This window comes from Parasteatoda tepidariorum, chromosome X1 (assembly GCF_043381705.1).
Source record: "Parasteatoda tepidariorum isolate YZ-2023 chromosome X1, CAS_Ptep_4.0, whole genome shotgun sequence".
NCBI lineage: Eukaryota > Metazoa > Arthropoda > Arachnida > Araneae > Theridiidae > Parasteatoda > Parasteatoda tepidariorum.
The window spans coordinates 40,742,688-40,761,102 of NC_092214.1; the positions used below are offsets into that span (position 1 = coordinate 40,742,688).

At 25.2% G+C, this 18,415-nt stretch overlaps 1 protein-coding gene across 1 annotated transcript; it reads left to right on the top strand.

Moving 5' to 3' along the window:
• Positions 1-599: 599 nt before the first annotated feature.
• Positions 600-15,214, top strand: LOC107439181 (hexokinase type 2; the record flags this gene model as incomplete). The annotated part of the gene is given in 9 exon segments (XM_043045706.2): positions 600-675; positions 1,807-1,946; positions 2,960-3,059; positions 5,327-5,406; positions 6,623-6,735; positions 9,220-9,369; positions 11,111-11,244; positions 12,895-13,028; positions 14,922-15,214. Coding segments are annotated over 9 exon segments (1,023 nt in total), but the record flags the coding sequence as incomplete, so codon positions are not given.
• Positions 15,215-18,415: the final 3,201 nt, after the last annotated feature.

The window sequence follows — 18,415 nt, forward strand, 5'->3', positions numbered from 1 at the left end:
TATTAAAATTTGGTCTCTCTTATATTTAATTGTTATTATTGATGCTTGATGGTGTCAAAAATGTTAGATGATTTAAAAAATAAACTAAAAAAAACAAAAGGAGATAAAAATCTGTAGTTTGCCTCATTCTGTTTAAGAAACCAAACAGTTAATTCTCAACAAGTTTCAATGTTAATTAACAAATAGTGTTGTTAAGTGGGGAAAACTCTAAAACTGAGTTTTCAAAATAAAGAACGTCTGCAGCAACAATGTAGCTTAGTCTCAGGACAAAATTATAATAATAGCTGTGTACGTAATTAATTCGTAATGAGTGGCCTGACATGCAGCTAGAAAACATTGCTTTATAGTTCTTTTCAGTCAGGAATGCCATCTGACCAATTGAACTGAATTGACTTTGGAAATAATTATACAACTTCTGAAAAATAAGTTGCCCAATTATATAAGCAACATATCGCCTTTTGTTATCTGTTTAATTTTCAAATTGATAATCATTTTGCAGGACACCCTATATTAAGCTATACATTTGAATGGCTGATAAAATATTTTTTTTTCTTTCTAAAATCCGAATATCATTTTAAAATGCTTTTTTTCTTTTACAGCTGTTTGAATTTTTAGCAGACTGTATTTTTGATTTTCTGGAAGCTAACAACTTGATAAAGAAACGATTGCCTTTAGGTATTTTTCCTATTCCGTTGCATTGTAGATGTTACTTTATTTTCACTCTTTATACTTTTAAAAAGTTACTCTTTATACTTTTTTTTCATTTAAAGCAGTGGTTGGCAACAATTTTTTAAAATGGTTATTTAAATTCTTTTTCCCCAAAAATTTTTGGTGGTGGGCCACATTGCTACTATTTTGGAAAACACATTATCTTAAAATACACTAAACAGAAATATTCTATTTAGCTTTTGCTCTTTATTTCTTATTTTAATTTTATGATTTTTTTTCTACATTTTTGAACTTATAAATGAATTAGCTATTTTTTTAAAAAAAATGTCTTAGTTTTAGTCTTTTTCAAAACGAATTGTCATCCTTAATTGTTTATTATCAAAATTTATGTCTCTAACATTATATTTATCCTTGTCTTTATGTCTCTAACATAATATTTATGTCTTGTTAGCATTGTAATAACTTCAGTTACTAGTTTACATCTGGCACAAAGTATACTATTTTTTGCAGACTTTATTTTAACACCTTCCTAAGTTTGAGCTTTAAAAGTCTTACTGTGATGGCCATTGAAAATATTCATGTAGTTTCAACAATAAAAAGACGATCGCTTTTAAACTTTCGTAATATTGAGAGATCTTAATAGCTTCTCATCATGGTTATTGATTATTGCTGGAAAGGTGTACAGGGATGTATCTGTATTCATCATCAGCATTTGGTAAGAAGATAGGGAAAAGGCTATTTAATATAGAAAAGCATGGACATGTAATATTTTGTGATATTAATTCATTTATTATTTTTGTAGAACCTGTTTCTTTGTTAAAAAGAATTCTGATTTGCATCTGTCTTTAAAAAAGGAAAAGCAGAATAGTAAATAAAAATTGTACAGTTGAATTTTATATTCATGAAACATATTTAAGATTCATTTTCTTTTTACGCTTCTTTACTATATTATCACTATTTATTTCTTTTTCTCTTTTTAATTTGGTTTTCCTTTTATAACTGTCAGGATGAATTTTTTAATGTTTTTTTTATCCTAAATAATAGTAATCTGAAATCAGTATGAAAATTTATTTTAAGAAGATGTTTTATTTTCAGCTATATTTTCTTTACATTTTTGTTTTTTTCCCCTTTCATTAGGATTTTGTTTTTCTTTTCCCATGATACAAACAAGCATAGATGAAGGAATATTAGTTACATGGACTAAATCTTTCAACTGTAAAAATGTTGTAGGGCATGAAGTTGTAAAAATGCTCAAAGCTGCTTTAGCACGGAGAAAGGTTATTGATTTATTTTACAGTTTACTTTATTTAATGACACAATGACTTCTCTGAAACAGCATCAAAATATCCTTGAAATAGAACATTAAATATTTATGTATGTTTTAGTGACAAAAATGTTTTAATATTTTTTTTTTCTTTTTTGGATTATTATATCTTTAGTATTATATTTTGAATAATTTTTAAAATTTCATATATATTTTTACTACTTTACAATAATTAAACTTGTATAGTTGTAAAGATTTTTTTTCTCTATTTATGTTCTATATTTTGTGTAAACTAGTCATTAAATAATCCTGTTTTATTCAGAGGTTGTATTTTTAATTGCTGATTTATATCAGAATAATCTGATATTTATTCAAGCCACACGAAAAGTAATAAAAACAAGTGTGAAAATATTGCTTTAAGAAGATACTAACAAACAAAAGCAAAAAACAATAAAAGAAATGCTTTTCAACTATATAAATTTCTGTTAGGTGCATACTGAACAAATAAAAATATACATATATCTTTTACACAATTATTTCCTCCATCCTAAATAATTTTTTTGAAATTTCCCTTTATAATCTTACATTAATAATTTAATTATCTTTTATGAATAACTTATTAAAACAACAGTTTTTTCAAATTACATTTTATGAAATTAATTTGCTAATTCAGCTAATTATCTGAATAAATTATTTTACATCAATGTTTCAATTTCATATTGACTTTTAACAGGTTGTTAAAATAACTGGATTTTCTTTTAATAAAAATTTTTGGTTCTCATCTAATACACTTTAAATTTCCCCTCAAAGTTAAATTATTAAATAGATATTGAGTATACATTATTTTAGTATATAAAACAAATTACCACTTTTGAATTTTCTACACATTTCACTTATGGTTTCTAAACTCTAAATAAGTTATTGTTATAATAAAGTTGAGCTCTCTGTATTTGAATTTACCCTTAGAATTTTTTATGTTAATATTTTGCTAAAGTTTATGCTTCAAATTTTAACCACTTTTTGAAGGATGTGGCTGTTGATGTTGTAGCTGTTGTCAATGATGCTACAGGCACTATGATGATGGGATCTTATCTTGATAAAAGAGCTGCAGTAGGATTGATTCTTGGTAATATACTATGTAATGTATTTAGTTTTATCATTAAAATAGTATACATATTGTGGGTTATTAATGTTGCATTGAGTTGCATATTTAATGGCGAGAGAATTTGATTAAATAATTTGCAATTTGGGCTTTTAGTCTACTCAAAAAAAAATTAAGATAAATTTCTGGTATTTATTGACAGTATTGTGATTGACATTTAAAGCAATGATTTTAAATAATTTTGCGAGTATGAATTTTGGGATATTTAAATAGTATTTTAAATCATATTTTGGCAGAATAATGAATAACTTTTTCTTGGAATATCTCTTAATTAATTTTCTGGACTTGGCACACAATTCTTAAAATTTTTTAATGCATTCTAATTATAAAAATTCTATTTAACGCTACAATTTTAAGAGATATTTACCAAGATTACTTTTTTTTTCTTTTAGAAATTTAAACTGCTCTGATCTTTTATTATATTTTCTAAAAAAAATTTCTTGGTAATTATGAAGTTTATTTTGATTAACAAAAGACCTGAGATAAACTGCAGGGCTCACTGATACATTTTTTCATCTTTTGAAGAAATACTTAAAGAATCATTTTATAACTTCAGAAGTATTTAGATCATGTAATCCCTCGTACATATCTATGGAATTTAAAGCTTTTGGAGGTTTGAGGGTCCACCAATAAATTACAAACGGAAAATAGTGTATTTGAACACCCTTTGACAAAAAATGTAGCAATACATTTATAATTTGTAACAATTATTTTGGTTATTATTTGCAATATAATTGTATAAAATTTTGTAAGCCTATCTTAAATATTTATGGAAATATAGACATTTTATAAAATCAAACAAATTTTTTTTGTCTTACTTTTGTTTGCTATAACTTTAAAAATATTCTATAAAACTAAACAAACTTTTTAGAGCATTTTAAAATTAATTGCCAAACCTTTGCTTTAAAATTTGAAAAAATTCGTTTAAAACTGTGCAGTATATAAGTAATGAAAGTACTTTTATACTGCTCTTGCACGGAAAAATTATAGCATTGTTTTTCAAAATTTTATAGTCAATTGTATTTGACAGCTAATGAAAATGTCCAATTTGAATATCCTAAAAATTTTAAAAGTCTCAAGTAGTTTTTGTACTTTTTAAAAGAAAGCTCAAAATAAGTGGTTTTCTTCAAAAAAAATTTTCATTGTAAAACAAAATTTAATAACAAATGATAATACCTTACAATAAACGCTTATACACCAAAATGTGATTGTATAAGGAAAGAAAACATGTAAAAGAAATACTTTTATGGGGTATGATCCCCAACAATGCTGGTGTCATTTTTAGTAAATCTTGTTTAATATTACAAAATGAAATTTGGGGAAAACCCTTATTTTGAGCTTTCTTTTAAAAAGTACAGAAACTACTAAAATTGCTTGAAACTTCATAGATTTTCAAGAAATTTCAATCATACTTTTTTTAAGGTTGCCAAATGCGATTTACTACAAAATTAGAAAAAAATGTAAACTTTTTATGCACATGTGCAAATTTAAGCAATTTTTCTCAAATTTTGCTCCAAAAATTTTGTTTAATTTTATTGTTTATTTTTTAAAGTTTTAGCAAAACATGGGACCAAAAAGAAATTAGTTTTTTTAATTAACATGTCCATATCTCTATAAATATTTGAGCTAGGTTTATGAAGTTTTGTGCAATTATTGCATTTAACCAAAATAAGTGTCAAAAGTTATAAACCTATTGCTATATTTTTTTGGCATAGGGTGTTCAAAAAAACTATTTTCCATTTGTGATTTATTGTTGGTCCCTCAAACTTCTTAAAGCTTTCAACTGCATTGATATGCATGAGAAATTGCATAACCTAAGCACTTCTAAATTCATTAAATAATTTTCTAAGTAATTTTTTTAGAAAGATTACAAAATCTGTTAGTATAGAAGTGTTTCCATTATTATATTCAACCCGTCCCTGTATCTAATAAATTTAAAATGTTTGAAAATTTAAAGTTTTTCATTAAATTAATAAATAAATGCACTTCAATTTTGATATTTATTGCCCAAAACTTAATTTCAAATGCCTTTATAATATGTTACATAAGTTAATATGTTACATGAGTTTTATAATATGTTACATAATTTTTGTGATTGATGAGAGTTTTTCTTTAAAAATTTAGGCATAAAATTTTTCATTTTTTGTATAATATAACTGTTAATTTCTAGAATATTTTCTGTTCAAATATTTAGTGCTTGGAATTTTTTTTCATACATTATCAAATTGCAGGAACTGGTTGTAATGCTGCTTACTTTGAAAAAGTAAATAAGATTGAAAAATGGGAAGGGAATCATCCCGGAGTTGAAGAAGTAATATATTTTATACTAACTATTAGTGAAAATATCACTAGATTAACTTGAAATGCCTTGTTTAAAACATGCTCATGATTTTTATAACAATTCTTATTTCCCCCTTAAGCAATGTGTTAAGTATTTAAGACTAAAAAGAGTGAATCTCTTAATTTGTATAGCCTGAATAAATAATCACCAGAGAAATTATTTATTGTAATTACTGAATGCCTTGAATAGAAACAATGCATTGATTAAAATTTTTGATTACTAAAGATTAAAATACTTTATTACTAATAAAGTTTTATTTTATAACTGGCGTTGAACAACCAACCCAATTTTAAGTTTATGACATACCAATGTTCAACTCTGTAGCCTTGTAATTTGCCTTCGTGAAGGACTTTTTGATGTAATTAACTTGCATTTCATGGAGAGGAAAACCACAAAACCTACCATGGTTAGCCTGATGGCAATGGGACTCTAATCCATGATCGGTCGACCACTGAGGATATTTTACTTAAGTAAATGGTGGTCTATGCAAGCCGGGTGTGGAAATCATATCGACCAGCCTTCTCTGGGATTTGAGCCCAATCACCTCATTAGGAGGCGAACGCTCTATCCCCTGAGCCTCCAAGGATATATAATGATATGGATTGATAATGACAAAAGCTAGTTTTTTTTAAAAATTTAACAATGATAAAGTTATTTAGGTGATTGATAAAATGTAGGCCTTGTCATAACCAGATTTATATGCATGATTTTCAATGTAAGTCATAAAGATATGCATTTTGAGGATACTTTTTATGTTTTCGCTATGTTACTATGCTAACTGGCTGTTTATGTTTTAAATTAGACTAAAATTACTTATTATGCTACTCATTCTTTGAACTAACATTTTATATTCTGACAAATAAATATATTCTATAAAAATAGTTTCTAATAATTAAGATTTATTCAATCTTATTTTTGATGACTTGATGTGGATCAAAATAAATTGTAATAGCATATATTACAATATTTTGCTTTTCTGTTTAATAAATTCAGAATATTGATTTGTACAATAACAAAAAAAAGCCTTTGAAACTATTTTTTGCTTCAAGATGTTTTTTAGATTTACATATTGATTAATGAAAGGTATTTTTGCTGAAAAATGTGGTATTTAATAAAAATGATCTAAAGTTCTCATTTTGGGAATTCTGTATTATAAATTTAAGACAAGCGTTACATATTATTTCAGGTTCTTATAGACATTGAGTGGGGTGCGTTTGGTGATAATGGTGTATTAGATTTTATGAAAACTGATGTAGATAAAGAAATTGATTTAGAATCTCTTCTGCCCCATAGTTTTACGTATGTATCATTAATTTCATATAATATTCATCATATTGTTCCTATTATTATCATCTTGTCTTCTTAAACGTATATTTTTTAACAAGAGTTCATAAATTTTCTATAATTTTGTTCAACTTAATATTTATTATCAAACTTCGAAGTGTTTCAGAGGATTTACTCTTAGAACAAACATCAAAATTTTAATATTTGTTTAGTTTTATTCAGGTTATTGGCTTCATCTTGTTTAAAAAATTATTTTTAAAAATTCAATAGTTTTATTAAAATTATATCAACTAAGTTTTTTCACTTATGCTTTGTTTTTGTTAGCCAAATGTATGTTCAAGTAAAATATGATTCTTTTATGTTGTATAAAAATATCAATCAAATAAGTTGAGTATTAAGTTGTCTCTATGCATGTGATTACATTATTGTAAACTTACATTATTTAGGAAAGAATGTATAGATATTGAAGTAAAATATAAGATACCATCTGTGGATCAAAACTTTGTTAAAACAATAAATAATTTTAGTTTAATGCCATAAGAGATAAAAGTTAAAGTAAAATAAAAAATGAAGTTCTCTAGAAACAACATATAAATCCCAAATCAACAAGTTATAAAAGACAGATAAATCATAAAAGATATGCGGAAGTAATAGTGGTAAATGAAAAAGGGAATAATAATTACTAAAGTAGAATAATAATTGCTTATTTCTTTCTGTATTATTTACTGAGAAATTTTTAAAAATGGTTTTTTTCAGCTGACGAGTAGATGAAGTAAAATGTGTTGGAAGAATGGAATGTGATCCAAATTAATTAAATTATATTGCTAGTTATGGAAAAGCAATTGCCAATGCTTAAGTTGAAAAAATGATGAAATCATCAAAAATGTTTGATTAAATTTAATATTTTTGAACAGATTTTATAATGTTATTTATTTATTTTCTCTTTGACATTGTTTCATTTTTTTTATTCATAGTTAAAATTCTAAGTTTATCTTAAGAATCAATAAATAATTGAAAAGTATTAACAAATATTTTATTTTTCAGTACAAATTTGTTTCTTTAATGTGTGTCCTGCTGGTTTAAAAGCATTTTATTTGTTGCACCCTAAATTTTTATTAACCTCTTGAAAGTGTCTTTATTATGAATATTTAGTATTTATTTTACAGCTCTTACTAGTCAAGAAGAACAGGAAATACCTGGAATTTCTATATCATACCTAGAAAATAACCAGTCTTATATTTGTCAGTAACAGTAATTTATTAAGATTCAAGTTAAACAATTCTGGCTGCTACTGCAATTATTCCTTGTACAAATTATGCATTTCAGTAAAGCTTTTTCATCATTTAGTGATATTTTCTTGCTCTCAAAGCCTAATGTTTGACATTAAAATAAAAAGGAATTATGTTTTTCCTATAAAAAACTACATTGTATGGGGAAAATATGGCCTGCAATAACATTAAATATTTCTTAAAATACCTGAAAAAGTCAAAAAATTTTATTTCTGAAATCTGAGTCGGAACCCTGTTAACTTAATAAAATATTACTTCTTAGCTTTTATATGAATTTTGTAAAAAAGAAAATGAATTTTTTTCAAAATAGATGTAAAAATCAGGCAACACAGTTTCAATTAGAATGCAATATAGTTTTTTTTTCAAGCTAGTGGATTTGAAGGATTTCATTATTATATAAATTAGTATTATATTCATTACTATACTCATTACTATATTCCAGTACATTATTATATTCATTATTATATAAATAGTTTTTGTAAAGTTCAGAAACACATGTTACTTTTTTATTAATGACAATTAATAAATGTAACTTTTTAGGAAAAGTATTAAGTTACAACAACAAAAGGAGAAAAAAACATGTAATTTGTTATGGGTGAAATATATTAAATTTAAACTTTTCAAATTAAAAAAGGAAGCTTTGAGATTCATAACAAAAATGTACAATAAGATTGAAGGCTTATTTTTAGAAAGCAAACTGAATAAGCTACTAACATTTTTATAAGGTATTTTTCGTAAACAAAGTTACTTACAAAATTTTTTTTTTTTTCAAATCAGCTAGAATTTATTTTTGTATTAACGTAAAAAAAACAAACCTAAACCAATAACTTCTTATTTTTTCTAATACTAACTATACTACTGCTTATATCTTGAGATTACCAGATTCACAGAATATCATCTTCCTTCCAAAATTAAACTTGTTGATTGGTAAAATAAACCATTTTTTGTCCTCAATTTTTATATTAACTTGTAGTTCATTGATAAGGTTTAAACTTAATGATAATTTAGTTTTATTTCAAACATTTATCAACTATCTTTTTTTCTTCTTTTTTTTTAACCTGTGTGCTATAATACAGTTGAATAGAATATTTTATCACATTAAACTGGATTTCTTAAGCATCCATTGTGCATTCTTGTCCACTGTAAAATTTCAGAATATTTTAAATTTGTTTTAAATAATATGATTTTAATTCTTCCAATTTTATTTCAGATTTGAGAAACTCTTTGCTGGAAGGTATATCGGTAGTATTGCAAAAAAAGTTATATGTAAACTTATTGAAAAAGGTGTTTTGTTTGGATTAAGAAAGGACTTACCCAAAGACTGGATATTTACTGCAGCAGATGTTTCTAACACTTTAGAGTTAGTGACAATTACTATGCTTTTTAAAGATGTAACTTTTCTAGTTTTTTTGCATTGCATTAAAACATAAAAAATTAAATATTTATTGGAAAGTAGATAGATTAAATATGTTTTTTTGAATTCAGAAATAATAATAAAAACAAGGGATTGGTGAAAATTTTTGATGTAGCAAGAAAGATGCATATGTTAATTGTAGAATAATCACCTAAGTATTTTTTCACTCTTGCAATATTCTACTTTTAATGTTTCACAAATGTGCTTGCTTCCAGGTCACTTGTTGAAAATCACTTGTTTGTGAAGTGATTTTCTAGGGAATAAAAAAAATTATATTGAAATAAATGGTCACATACAAACTTTTGACTTTGCTCTTCTAGAATTTCAAAAGAGACTTCTTCATGTAATAGCATATTAGAAGAAGGGCTGTTATTAAGAGTCATATTATTTAGCCTAGACTAAATATTAAATGAATACTTGGTGTAAAAATAACTCTTAATTGTTTTGTTGATTTTATACAAAATACTCTCTCCCCATCTTTTTCATTGCTACTAATTCTAACATTATATACAAATTTTTGGCACAAATATCTCGAAAATTATAAATCAACTTTGATGAGTTTTTCTTTTTTATGTCTAGCTGTATGTAATTAACTTCAATAACATAGTTCAAATAAATTTTCTTTGATATTTTATTGGGGAGATTATGAGAGAAGTCTAATATTTATTAATAATTTTTTGGGTTATTTTTGTTAAAAATTTGTTTGTTTTTTTCCCATGAGGTGTCAAAAAACTAGGGAGGATGCCTTGGGTTTCTAAAAACAAAAAGGATTCTCTAAACATTTCTTATTGAATATCAATTAAAGGAAAAATGAAGTTATTTGTTGACTGAATTTTTCTTCCTTGGTTAACAAACTTAATTTGGCTTTTAATTAGAATGAATGCCTTTGAAAATCTTCAAAAATTTTACATCCATTACTGTTAATTTCATAAGAAATTGACAGTGCAAATGGGGCACAATTACTTAACTGTTTCATTTTGAATGTTTGTTTGCCTTATAAATAAGGTGATCTTCAAAGTAAAGAACGAGGTTAAACTGGTTCCACTATGTAAACATCTTTGAAGAAGAGAAAACTTCTTTACACACTTTCGAACTGGGTTTTTTTTTAAATTCAGAGCAAAAAAAAAACTTTTAGGAGGAAAATATTTATGTTTTGGCCTTAAGCTTGGTTAACTGTTAACTTAGTTATGTTACAAAAGGAAAATTTGACTAGTTGTTCATTTAGCCACACTATCGTATACTGAACATTTTTGTCTAAATAATAAACGTTGTTCAATATCTAGAAATGTTTACTAACTAATTCTTGGAATGGTTTCTTGCTTAAATCTATCTCAAAAATTAAGTTACAATGATGCATGCATACTTATTCAATAGCATGATCATACCTTGTAGATTCTTTTGTGAAACAAATGTAGTAGTCAATTTTTCTTACAACAACTTGTGCTAGCTTAATACATTCAGGTGAAGGGCCATAATCCTGAATATTTTTTTGATTTTGTGTTTGGTGCAAGATATACATCTCTGGTTTTATGTGTTTTAACTTCACAATAAGAATGTTCTGATTTATTTTTGCAGAGCTGTTTTCTTAAAAACTAATTATAAATTTAGAAATTAATTTTATTAGTGTGATTGTCACTTTCATAATGTAAAATGTCATAAATTTATTAGCAATATTTTTTATGTGCAGGGAAACAAGTAAACAAGTCATTTTGGATATCATGAAAAGCAAAGGATTTAATGATATTTCAGAAGAGGATGCAGAAATTCTGCATTATGTCTGTACTATTATTTCAATTCGTGGAGCACTTCTTGTTTCTATTTGTAAGTTGCAAGCATGTTATGTGCATGTTAAAATCTTCATCATCTGAGTTTAAATTTAAAAGTATATGATCTCTGATTTTGGCTTATATTGCTTTGATAATTTTACTGTCCAATTATCAAAATTAGATTCAATAATAGGTTTAAGTTATTTTATAGATTTTACAGATTGTCGATATTTTATTATGTTGTAAATTTATTTTTTAATTTATGTATTTGTTTCATGTATTATATGTGTTTCATGTTTATATTACATAAACTAACAAATACATAGTTGTACCTAATGTAACTTTTTAACTTAAACTATGAAACAATTTTACTGTATTGATGCTAATTATTGTTCTGTAACTGTAACTCATTTAACACATGTAACCCAACATGTAACTCATTTAACACATTTAACACCTGTGATTCTGATCCATAAGCTGTATCTACTGTAAGCATTAGGTTAAATATGAGAGAACAGTGATAAATTTTAATTTGACTTCTTGGAGCCCGGCTTAAAAGCCATTTGCAAAAGAGAGAACTTTCATTGAAGCTTTTCTTTGTAAGGAAGAAAACTTGAAATTTTAGATTTTGCTCTGTTCATGCACAAAATTTTAGTCTCATTTTGCAAAACTTATTCTAACAATAGATTGTAAAAAGAACCTGGTTTATGTTTTAAATTCATTACCTTACCTATTTTTAAAACAGGAATTTTTTTTATGTAAATTGTGCATAAAGAGAGAAGGGAGAGCAAAATGGCATAATTGTATAAACAAAGTTCTATAATATATAGCTGTAATTAAATAAACTTTAATTTTTTCAGAGTTTCAAATTTTATAAGTAGTTTGAATTGCATATTTTTTTTGAAAACTGCTGCTCTTTAAAATATATAATCAAGTAAATATTAAATGTTAAAATTTTGTTGGAATAGTATAACTATGCAAAACCTTTCAAACTGCTTTCTAGTTTAGAAAAAAAAAATGGAAAATGAAGAAAATATATCTGGATGCTTTTGTTTCCTGTAGAACTCAAATGTTATTGAAAGTTAAAAATAATTTATTTTTGTAACTGCAGTTAACAGTTGATGTATACATTTAGTTTCATATAGTATCAAGTTTTGAAAAATGTTTAATACATAATATCTTACTTGTATGTTATATATAACAAATTTCAATGTAGATTGTTGATTGAAGATTGTTGATTAGAAATTTTGCATTATTAAATATTTTTTTTTTATTTTTTTATCAAAGAATAAATTATTAGCCCATTACTCGTAGTTAATATTACTTTGAAAAATAGATTAGAAGATTTTAATGCAAGCTCAGACATAAATGAGTTTTAATAAATTTTTTGAATTATTTTATGCATCGATTACTTTATAATGTATAAAATAGTTAGAAAAATTGTTTTTTTTAGACAGATAGTTTTTTACTTATCTTTACTTTAATGATTTTTAGTATCAAAACATTATAGTTAATTTTAATAAATCTTCTGTTTTAAAAAGCAATTATGTTCATATTTAGATTACAATATACTATCCATATTTTTGTTTTAAACTGATAAATGAGAGACCTATAAGTCATGATATATCTTTAATTTTTTTTTTTTTTTATTAAACTAATAATTAGGTTAGAACTAATGTTAGACTGCTTTTGTTTTTTGTTCTAGGTCTTGCAAATTGTTTGAGGAGAATGAACAAGGAAGATGTAACCATTGCCATTGATGGATCATTATTTAAACTTCATCCAAAATATGCTCATTACATGAACTTATTTATAGCTGCCTTGGCACCAAAACATAAGGTAAGTACAATTTATTGTAGTAATTAAAATAGTTTGGTTTTAAAGTTTACAAGGTGCAGAATTAAATTAGTTGAATTTGAAAAAAAATGGAAAATTTAATGCAACACTTAGAACAATATGGATTAGTTGGCTATGTATCTTTGCATATAGAATGACTACTAATTTTCCGCTAGAAATTTTCTTAACTTTTCAATTATAGTCCAAACTTTTATAAGATACATTGCTAATAAAGTTTATACAATCTAGAATGTAAATGAATCAAAAGCTATTAAATTATGTAGAATCCATTCTCAAGAAAGCATCCAAATAAAATTACTTAATAGTTTTTTAAAATCTTTGATTTAAATTTCCAACCTTGACTTGAAAAAATATATCATGCTTCACTGTGTTAATATTAGCCCCAGTGGCTGAAGCTGAAATGAGACACCAAAAATAAGGAAGCGAATGATGTTTGAACTATGAAAATCTTGTTGGTGACTTGGTGAAATGCTTTTGTGTCATAGGTTGCATTAGGTCGTTAAAATACACTTCTTGGACTCACATTTAGATTTCTTTCTTTAAGATCTTGGTAGAGTTAGTGATTACTAGGACATGTCTGTTTTAAAAGCATTTCTTTGTAATGGGTGTGATAGAATAGAAGTATGCTAGCTGAATATTACCAATCTGTTATCAGGGACACACCAACAGAAAACAACAATATCATCCAAAAAAATTATTTTATTGTTAAAATTTTCTATATTTAAGCCTCTGTTTCATTTCTTTGTAATTATTGGTATAATTATGAGCAGTAGATCTCTTACAAAACTGGTATGTAATGGACGGTTTTGATTCATGAATCAAGAGCCTTTATTCAGAATCATAAAAGCTTCATTTAAATGACAAAAAAAGTATAGATTTGTTATTTAGTGTGTTTTTTAGAACACATTTTCTTAATTTTTTTTCTTTAAATACTTTGAATAAATTTGTAATGTGTATTAACAGAATGATAAATTTCTTTCAAATTAAGCACCCTTTTAAATTACAAAAAAATTTGGCCTTTTTTTAAAAATATGTCTTTTTTTTTTTTAGTATGAGCTGAGCTCTATTTTTATTTTTTTTTTGTTTAAATATTTTTTTTGTTTGTTAAATTTTGCTCTTCATTGTAAAATTGAATAGTTGAAATTTAATTGTTTACAAAATTTTATTAATTACAGTTTTGATTAATTATCACAAGGAGTGAAAGTTTTAAAAATGGGAACTAGTATCATAAAATTTTGTAATTGATTTTTAAATTGTATGCAAGATGCAGAATGTTGAAATTATATTGCATTAATCTAATTTTAAATGAGGAAGAAACTTTTTACAAACAATTAAGTAGAAGATTTTAAAAATGCTTCACTAAACACATTCTTGTAGAAAAAAACAGTGAACAATCTAATATTTTTTGTAAATGTCTTTGATTCATCTTGTCCTCAAACAAAAATAAATATTAGTGTTGCAGTGTGGGTCTGTCATATGACAATTTATGTAACTTGTTTTTGGCTGTAGATCTATTTAGAACTAATAAATAGATTTGTAAATTTTGTGATTGTGCTAAAACCCAAAATATTTCATCTGATATAACAGGCAAAAAGTTTGCTTATTGAAACTCTTTCTTTTATTCAATAACTATGCTGACAGAAAGCATTATATGATTCAAATTTAGATTGTTATGGTGACATGCTCTTTTCATTCTTGCAATGTAGTATAATAAATGTAAAAAAAAGTTTTAAAAAAAATTTAGTTTTCAAAATTATATTTTAATGTTTCTTTAAATTTCTTATTTCAAAACTTTTCATGGCAATCTTTAAAAAACTGACTAACTTATGAACTAATTTTAACTTACTAAGAATTGTAAGGTTTTCTTTCTTTTAGTTTCAACTTATTCTTGCTGAAGACGGTAGTGGTAAAGGAGCAGGTCTTGTAGCTGCTGTTGTGACTTCTCTAAACACATCAGTTTTGCATAATTAAAATTAAAATATTTTCAAGTTTAATATAACTCCAAAACAAAGATTCTGTATTTTTATCAGAGCATAACATTGTTTTGTTGCCCAGTTACATTGATTTGTTACTTCGTCTATAAATTTGTTATCCAGCATATTTGCTCAGTTTTCATTTTAATGGTTATTGTTCTTTAATAAAAATATTTTGTTATTTCTACAGCTTCATATTTGTTTTATCCTTTTAATTTTATTAACTTTAATAAATAATGTAACAGTTAAGCTTTTAACAACACAAAATTTAACTTATTTTAAGAACTTTTTTAAGTTTCAATAAGCAAATTTTAATATTAATAATTTTAATATTTTATTACTTAAAGGACAATCCAAAAAATTAAATCTTAAATGTACATTTAATTTTAACACTACATTTGTATGTACTTGTGATATTATTTTAAAAGAAAAAAGTATTAAACATATTAAATAGTTCAATCAAATTATACTTAAAGTGATGCATTTTAAAACGTTATGCTAAGAATAGGGGATAGAGCAGAATTATTGTTAATTAAGACTAACTTGAAAGAGCAGGTCTTGCTAAAATTGTAAGAAACTTTTCATACTATTATTTATACTCATTACAAATGTATTCAAAATGTAAAAAGAAATTTTACGAATGAAAAAGAAATTTTACATTTATATATGCATACGCAAGGGGCATTCCAAGTTGACAACACTTTAAATCCTTGTAAAAATTAAATAGAAAAACTATACATATTAGGGGTTACAAGTTGATATTTAAGTGAGAAAAAATAAGAACATTTTCAAACTTTATCCAATCATGAATGAGGTCAATGTAAAAGTAAAGGAGGGATTTAAATAATCTAAGTTAGTTTAGGTTGATACTTAAAGGTGGTTCTTAATTAAAGATAAATGCATTCTTGACCCACTAAGCAATTAAAATGGGATTTTTTATGATTCTTATCCTTCATTTGTTTCTTATTATCTTAATGATTAGTCAGAGTTTGAAAATGTTATTTTTTCTCAGTTAATATTAATTTGTGTCCACTAATGGACAAATTTAACTTTATTTTTTAAAAGGATTAAAAAATAAATAAGAGTGGTCATTACAGAATAACCTCCATCTTACTTATAATTTAACCTTTCAAACTATCGCTTTTTTCATCCTATTACCAGTCTGCTTAGTTGCTGTCACCAAGGTGCACACTATTTTTTCTAGAAGTTTATCTCAATTCATTTTTACCCCTGCTGGAGCATAAACCATCGAGAAGGTTCTAGGTGGCTATTTCTTGAACCACCTCGAATAAACCAGGTTTTCGAAGAATTTAATGCCTCTTTTCAAGGACGTAGGTAAGGGTGTGATTAATCAAACACCCCCATTGTAAATGTAAATTTTTAATATTTTCTCAAACTCATTCTTTAAAAAATATATTCAAGGAAAATTTCCATTATTAAAGCTTTTTTTAGGTAAATATACACCTTAAAAATCATTTTACCAAATCCAAGGTATCCCTCCACATCATTACTTACTAGGTTAACCAATTCTTTCTTACTAGGGGAAAATGTTCACAACTTCAAATTACCCTGCTTTTTCTATACTTATCTTGATAGCTATGAGGGATATCTATAGGTTAGAAGAGAAAATAGCTTGTTTATTAGAATTTGGTGTAAAAATGGGACAAAGGGAAAATTTCTTGGAATTTTAGGGATGCCTTTTGAGGACTGAAACAAGATGAACTGGTGGATGGAGGGTGCTCTAAGAGTGGTCATAACTTATAAATAAGTTTAAATAGGAGGTGACATTCAAATAACACACTTTTTCGACATTCAGCCAGTAAACTTTTACTAAGATGCTCTCAAATTTTGTTCAAACTTTCTGGTTGTCTTCAGAACCTTTAGTATATTATTTAAATATATTTTTATTTTAATTTAAGGAAATATTTTTTGATACATTAATGTATTTTCCTTTTATTACATTTTATTCAATTTTTATTAATAAATTAAATTCTATATTTTAATTGTGACACTTTGTTGTGAAAATATTTTTATTTATTTTAAATGAGTTTTTTAATAAATTCAAAAAACACTTTCAAAGAATTTTATTTATTTGGAGGCAAGTATCGATTTTATTCAGTTATGTGATGCATGTAAATGCTGAAACTGGATTGGATTTTAATGATTAAGTGCCAATATATTTCATAAATTAATTCTTTTAATTTTTATAATCGTTTCATTGTTATATTTGTTACAACTGTTATTAAAAATAAAAAGATACTAAATTTTACAGAGGCAATAACTCTAAATTTCTGATTAAGAAAATTAAAAAAATTTTCTGGTTGACAACTGAAAATCTGCTCTGATTTAAATACTTTTAGGTAATGTGTATGGAATTAAAACATGTGAGTTAATTAAAACAGTGAAAATGAAGTTAATAAATAAAATGAAACAAATCATTTTAAAGTCAGTATTATTTTCATTGAAATAAGGTTGCAAAGAAATTTTGCATTATGATGAAGTTTAAAAATAAAATGTTTTCTCTTATATGAATGCCACCCTAAATTTTGATCATAAATTTTTACATTGGAAATTGCATGAAAGTTTTGATTTGGAATGTAATTATTGTAAGAAAAAATTTTATTATGTGCAATTCATTATTTTTTTCTAATAACCACATTGAGAGAAATAGACAAAAAATAAAAAAAAAAGAGATGAAAGCCATTGAAAAACATTGTTTAAAATAAACACTTTTTATATAACATCTATTTTGATATTTTTATTAAAACTTATAATTGAAACAAAAGCTATTTTTGTGGAAATTCCAATGTTTCAAAAACAATTGTTCATCAGTATTACTTTTTTCTGGAAATTATGTTTTTCTTACGAATTAAATATTTCATTATAAAATAAGAGAATTATGCAGATCTGAACCTATGATATATTCATCTTCTTTAAAATTCTCATAAAATTTTCATGCATCGATATCTATATTATAAAAATCATGATTTGGCTAAATGTAAAGTATATTACAAGAGATGAAATCGGTTATACTGCTCTAAACGCAACTGTTATTACGAACTCAATGAAAAACAATCAAGTCTGGTGTTAGAATAATAGAGAAATCAAATGAAATAAGAGAAAAAAAAATTGCTAATGTTACTCAGGGCCGTGGGACACGTACCTATCTGAAAAAGATAAATCCTACAGGCAAAAATACTTCAGTAGATGGCAAATTTTTTATTAAAAAAAATCAAACCTTGAAATAACATCATGAAATGTTTTCTTTGTAATATTTTACATTTAACGTTTGTTCTTTTCCTAATGCAGTAGTTTGGCTATTTTCCTGATGCAGCATACAGTTATAAATTAGTAATAAGTACTAACAAAATTAAAAAGCATTTTTCATTAAAAGTG